Source organism: Priapulus caudatus, unplaced genomic scaffold (genome assembly GCF_000485595.1).
Source record: "Priapulus caudatus unplaced genomic scaffold, Priapulus_caudatus-5.0.1 Scaffold620, whole genome shotgun sequence".
Lineage (NCBI taxonomy): Eukaryota > Metazoa > Priapulida > Priapulimorpha > Priapulimorphida > Priapulidae > Priapulus > Priapulus caudatus.
In genome coordinates, this window is record NW_014577681.1 from 98,390 (window position 1) to 105,234 (window position 6,845).

At 47.0% G+C, this 6,845-nt stretch overlaps 1 protein-coding gene across 4 annotated transcripts in view; it reads right to left on the bottom strand.

The window, feature by feature from the left end:
• The window catches only part of LOC106812214 (CREB-regulated transcription coactivator 1-like), a 40,291-nt gene that overhangs the window by 25,252 nt on the left and 8,194 nt on the right, over positions 1-6,845 (bottom strand). For all 4 annotated transcript variants that reach the window (XM_014816043.1, XM_014816042.1, XM_014816041.1 and 1 more), the window contains exon 4: positions 3,574-3,662. In XM_014816043.1, coding sequence (XP_014671529.1) covers positions 3,574-3,662 — 89 coding nt within the window. The remainder of the gene's footprint in view (positions 1-3,573; positions 3,663-6,845) is intronic.

A 6,845-nucleotide genomic window follows, 5' to 3' on the forward strand; every position in this document is an offset into this window, starting at 1 on the left:
TATATATATATATATACTATATATATATATACACAGCAAGCCACAGATAGACAGAGAGATGCTGGCAAAATACATGCAAAGTCTAGAGCTAGGCGTATGGGCATCAGCATGGCATGTTAGAGAGGGTAGTTGTGGCAGTTGCATTGCTTCACAATGGGGGGGGGGCCCGCCGTGGATTCTTTAGCCGATCTAATTGTGCGCTTCCCGTACAACCTTGCTACTTACACGCAAGGGACTACAAAATACCTAGATCGAACTTGTTTGATTGGCTCAGATGGATGTAGATGGATGCGTGCAACAGAGGAGTTGCTCAGGTCATCCGCCATCTATCCCAGCCTAGGTAACATTATTCTACGTAACCAACCATGCTACGGTGCAATACTAAACACACCAAAAATACGAATTGCCTTTCTCCTCCCCTCTCTCTTTCTCTTTCTCTCTCTCTCTCGATCTCTCATCCAGTCTCTCTCTCTCTTGTCTCTTTCTATCTCCTCTCTCTCTCCTGCGTCTCTCGTCTGCTCTCTCGTTTCTCCTCTCTTCTCTTCATCTTTCTCTCTTTTCTCTCTCCTCTCCTCGTCTCGCTCTCTCTCTCGTCCCCCTCCATCTGCTCCTGGGATCATCCCTCTCCTACCCGAACTTTTTTTGTCTTCTTGTGGGGCGTCCGCTCTCTTTTGGGGGGTCCCCTCCGCCCCTCCCTTTATTTTCGTCCCTCTTTCTCTCTCTTCTCTCTCTGTTCTCTCGATCGAATACATTACGATACCCAAAATAACATATAAATCCTTATAAATCAATCATCATAATCTCTATATAGTTACTGAATCTCAAATAAAAAAAATCAGACACAGAGAGAATTTAGGTTATTTTTTTCCCACCAGCATTTGGGGGGGGGGGGGGGGGCGGGGGGGGGGGCCCTCCTTCTCCCCCCCGCTAGATCTCCCCGCACCCAGCGGCCCCCCTTTATGGCCGACCCCGCTCCGTCGCCCAGCCTGTTTTCTGTCTGTCCTCTTCTCTCCGCTTTGGTTCCTCAAATTTTTTTTTGCCCCACGATCCCCGCCCGCCTTCGGACTTCGGGCTTGTTTTTTTTTTTTTATTTTCCGCAAATCCCTAAAAAAACAAATTCGGCGCCCGCTCATGTTTTTTCTTTTTGTTGAAATTCTTAAGGGAGTTTTTTTTGAAAGCCCCTTGAGCCGGAGGCGGGCTGGGTTTTTTTTTTTTTAACCGCCCGCCCCGCCCCCCCCCCTCCCCACCCCACAGATGGACAAACCCTTTCCTAAATAAAATTTCTCTTTTTTACGAGCGTTTTCTTTTTTTCTCTAAAAATAAATTTCGGGGGGGGGGCGGGGCGGGGGGGGGGGGGGTGTCTCTTTTTTTTTTCCACAAGGCGGTCTTTTTTTCTTCCGTAACAGAAAGCCTCTTAAGTGGCGCTACTCCTCATCCCACATGATGACTGCTTGTTCTATACGTATCGATTTCTCTGTCAGCGCTTAACTGTTTTTCTTAGGTTTATTTCCTTCAACGCGCGGAAGCAAATCATCGCACTAACTGCATATTCTCTGTCTCGGCTACGCATTTGTGGAAAAGCTTTCGGCTAAGGCCTACGAGTTGATGCGCATAATCAGCTGGACTTTCGTCACATGCCTCTTCGACGCGTTGCTTAAGTTCACTGCGATATAACTCCTGCTTTTTTCCGCGGAATCGCCGATCGGCCGTTTAAGACGTCAGCTATCTCATCAAACGTAGGGCAAACTAGGATCTAATCGCACTATTCGCATCCAAAGACTGTCATCTTAATGGCCATGAAAAGTCTGTGTGCCTCATTTCATCTCCCATCCATTCCATGTGCCGTATGCGAAACTTTGCATGAATCTATCTAAATTTCGTCGCCTGTTCCAGCAGAACGTAGGTGTTTTGGCTTCTTTTCTGTTGGTTTCCGCCGGACATCGAATCCATTCTATTCTACTTCGCTATACCACTACTCTTGTCGAGCTAATCGACTCGGTGTCCTCATTTATCTGTCTCACTGTTTTATACCGTACTAGCCAGCACTGCGCTCTCCAAATGCGGGTATGATGATCGAACATATCTCTCCCTCCTGCATTCTATGGCCAAATGACTGTCCTGCATGTCCGAACACCGTTGTCATTATTGAACGCAGTCTTTGCTATCATTTCCCGTGCTCTACACGTTTCAAAAGCGTTCGCTCTTCTCTAGACTGATCGTGATCCGAAGCATGATGCATGCTGATCGTGCACCGCGGCATGTCAGGTTTACGTTGTTGGCTCCGACCTGACGGTCCGATCTTGAATGAGGGGTGGATGTGTGGCGTGGCCCCGTCACCTATCGGTTCGCGCTAGGTAATTGTGGATTGTCAGCTCACTGGGAACGACGGGCAGGGTGTGTGTTTAATAATTCTGTGTTTGTGATTGATATAATTATTTTGTGAGGTCGGTGTCATTTAGTGTGTTGTTTAGTAGTGTTTTGCCTGCTCACCAATTGTTTTTGTGGACTCAGTCTAGTGCTTACATGGAGGCAGCGGCATGTTGGATGGGTTGCACCGCTGCTAGTGGCGGAATGTATTTTTCCTCTACGGCGGGAGAAATATACAGCTGGACTCGGCTGTGTGAAACGGGAGTGACACGGTTGTTGTTTTGTCCCGGGAGTTGGTGAAGTCACAATAGAGTTTTGCTCTGGGCGTTTACGAGAGGTGCACGTCGAGTTTGTCTTGCGGGCGTCTAGTGAGTTACACTCGAAGTTCGTGGCGGGAGTCGGTGAGGATAGGCCGCGATAGCTGTCCACTTGTAATGAGGCATATAGATTGGCAGAGGCCGGCCTGAGTTGTGTGCAGAGACTGAGAGTATGCGTGAGACAGGCTAGACGTACGTGTACTGTACACGTAACATACGGTTCACGGCCGTGTTCGCACGTGCTTGTGGTGAGACCACAGAGGGTCTCAAGGATTAGAGAACATGGGCCAACAGTTAACGAGTACGGTTGTGAGTAAGGCAGTTTTGTAGTTGTCTCTGTGAATGTCGTTGTGGGGTGAGTAAATAATCAGATGAGTAGAGTATTAATGGATCCTTAAATAGTAGAAGAGAGGGGAGTGGCGCACACCGCTTCTCGTGGCAGGAATATGAAACTGGCCTGATGCTCATAATGCTGTGAGGAGCCGTGCAGTAGAGAGCTGCGGTTATTTTAGCCTTTGTTGGCTACGCCTATATCTGGTACACCTTTGTTTATACACGGGTTGAACATTTATTATAAGACAAAACTCGGTTTCCGTAAGGCTAGCAGAGGCGGGGTGGGGTCTCCTCGCTTTGTCACGTCTTGTGGTGTTGCGTCGCGATATATATATATATATATAAATTTATATACACTTATAGGTACCTATACTGATGAGGTACATAATAACGCGGATTATGTTGAGACAGCATTATGCTCATTGACAGTGACTAGATGAGACTACCCTTCTTAACGATTTTTCCATCAGAGGTCCTGAAATAGTTCTGCTAAATTCTCCCATCGCGTAACATACACGAGCGCTATAGACGCGGACCATGCAACCAATACTCGTACCTCGTCTCTGTGCAGGGGGCGCTGCCAGCTGGCACTGGCTAGACGGCGCCATCAAGCCACTTGTGTGAATCGCAGAATCGGAGTGTGTTCTGAAACGGCGATCAAGATGCAGCGAAATGAGCATCACGTGACGAATTCTGACTGCATAAACAATTCGATTAGGTCATGGCTTTGACATACCACATGCTAGCACATACCACGTTTCTACTTCTAACGTCTTTACATGTCATTAAAGTCCCCCTTGTGTGCCTAGTTCATCAGGTTTCACGCATATTCATACCCTCACTTATGGAGTTACGAGGAGAACAAGTTCACGGGGTGGCTCAGTGGTGTGGTTAGGGTTTGAATACAAGTAAAAAGAATCACCTCACTGTCTTCAAATCGGAGTGCAATCAGGGAGTTACTGTGAAACGAAACAGCTAGCTCTCTATGTTAATCCATTTATTAGATGGCCGGTAAGCACCGTTCATTAGTTATTATTTTAGGAACGCCTACATGCACACTATGCTTGAGTAAACAGCCGCAGAACGAGAGCTGCTGTTAGCTATTAGTATTAGGAAAAGGAAGCGGCAGCAATTTGGTGACGTCATCATAGCCCAAAATCAGAGGCCTGTTGTCAGAAACACAATTACTGTAGCCGCACTATAGCTGATAGGATCTATGTCCCCCAGGGTACTGCCGGAACGTACCCTGGTACTAAATACTATTATCTAATATGCCGGACCGTACCTCGCCTACTCTACTAACGAGTCAAGGGAGTCGCCTACGCCTACTCCCTAACCCTAACTCTAACCCTAACCCTAACACTAACCCTAACCATATCAGCTAGATAGTTACCAGGGTACGTTCCGGTATACCAGACCGTACCCAGGGTACGTTCCGGCAGTACCCTGGGGGACATAGACCCTATCAGCCGCACTATGCGCATCCAAACGCCAATTTCTCCACTACTAGACTAGCAAATACTTCGTGTCATGCATAATCACACTACCTTATGACAAAATAAACTCTAGTTCCTCCCATTTCACTGCACGTTGTCTTATAAAAGGCATTTGAAAATACCTCCAATGTTGTTCAAATTCTCCGATGTTGTTGACGCTTTCGCGTTGCTCTGCCAAGCAACCATGGAGCGGTGCTGCGGTACAGCGGTACGGGTGTAGCAAAGATAAAAACATGTGACGTCACCTAACCGATTCTTGGCGAAATTGTTTGGCAAACAATTTAGCGTTGGCGCCAGATTACCAGATTTCGCACCTCTTTCTTGTGGGTTTTAAGCAAACGCGCAGTGAAATGGGAGGAACTAGAGTTTATTTCGCCATAAGGTAGTGTGATTATGCATGACACGAAGTATTTGCTAGTCTAGTACTGGAGAAATAAGCGTTTAGATGCGCATAGTGCGGCTTTAACATTAACTTTTCCTCATAGACCATCGACAGAAACATGGTTTCTCATACTCAGTGTATAGAGGTCAGGTCTACGAGAAAAAAGACTAATGTAAAAGACTAATTTTGTTTCTGACAGCAGGCCCTTGTGCACAAATATCCTGATGGGACAAACAGTTGGTGAGAAGAGCAGAGGTAGACCCAGGTCACCACTGAGCACACAAACATCATAAGAGACCGAGAAAGTAGGAGGCGAATATAGCTGATGTCATCTGTGATACCTGATTCCCAACTATGAAGAGGATGGGCAGAAACAAGAAGGGACACACACGCACTCAAGCACACACACGTGGACATAACACAACATCACAGCTTATATATTAACAATAGCATTATTCACGAGACAAGTAGATAAATGCTGTGTGTTAAAGACGGGCTGCTGACCCCGCTTACGTCACTAGGGGTGCTCTCCACACACTACATGACATGGTTGGAAACTCTCCCATGCTTACAATTTCAACATATAACAATAAGCGCGAGTATTTTGATCATAGTAAAATAATTAATTATGTTAATTATATTATTATATCATTATATAGTTATTAATAATGTTATTATTATTAGTAATAAACTCTCTCGCATGCTATTTAGTGGCAGACACTTTATGTCACACGTGGTATCACTGAAAACTTCATTACCAGCAAGTAAAACATTGGATGGCGGCCATATACCATATCGACGGAGATTGGTACTCGATCTCATATGAATTCCAATTTTCATGCATTTGTGAAAAAATGCACAATTATATCCCTTCGCTCCTGTACTAAAATGCCGTTGCCATGAAGTGAGTTCTGAATTTATCACCAGCCAGTTTTCACCACTAGATTGGTTTTACATATTTTACACTCATTGGCGTTTCGAGGGGATCTCAGATGCAAGAATAAAATCTCAGGGCCAGTCTAGGAGAGAGCCTACTCATCGAAACAGCTAGTTCCGTGTGTTATCTCAACGTTTACAGGCTGTAACGCAAGAAAACCCCCACTCACGATGGCAATGTTTAGCTAGACTGTTAGATGTATGGATAACACAATTTATAGTGCACACTTTAAACATGTACTTAATGAAACAGATCGCATGTTGATTTCTACGCAATTATGCAGGCTATGCATGTATAGGTTTATTAAAATTAATGTCAAACAGATGCGAATAAATTAAAGGTGGAGGGGGTATCCCTTTTCACTTCTTACAACTTCCACCCTTCTCCCACCCTCGTGTCACCCTACACCCCCACTCACTCCCACCCTCGTTCCTGCCCTTACCCTACACCTACCCCACTCCCACCCTCTTCCCTGCCCTTACCCTACACCTACCCCACTCCCACCCTCTTCCCTGCCCTTACCCTACACCTACCCCACTCCCACCCTCATCGCTGCCATTACCCTACACCTACCCCACTCCCACCCTCTTCCCTGCCCTTAGCCTACACCTACCCCTCTCCCACCCTCATCGCTGCCCTTACCCTACACCTACCCCACTCCCACTCTTCCTGCCCTTACCCTACACGTACCCCACTCCCACTCTCGTTCCTGCCCTTACCCTACACTTACCCCCCTCCCACCCTATTCCCTGCCCTTATCCCACTCCCACCCTCTTCCCTGCCCTTACCCTACACGTACCCCACTCCCACTCTCGTTCCTGCCCTTACCCTACACCTACCCCCCTCCCACCCTCTTCCCTGCCCTTACCCCACTCCCACCCTCTTCCCTACCCTTACCCTACACGTACCCCACTCCCACTCTCGTTCCTGCCCTTACCCTACACTTATCCCCCTCCCACCCTATTCCCTGCCCTTACCCCACTCCCACCCTCTTCCCTGCCCTTACCCTACAC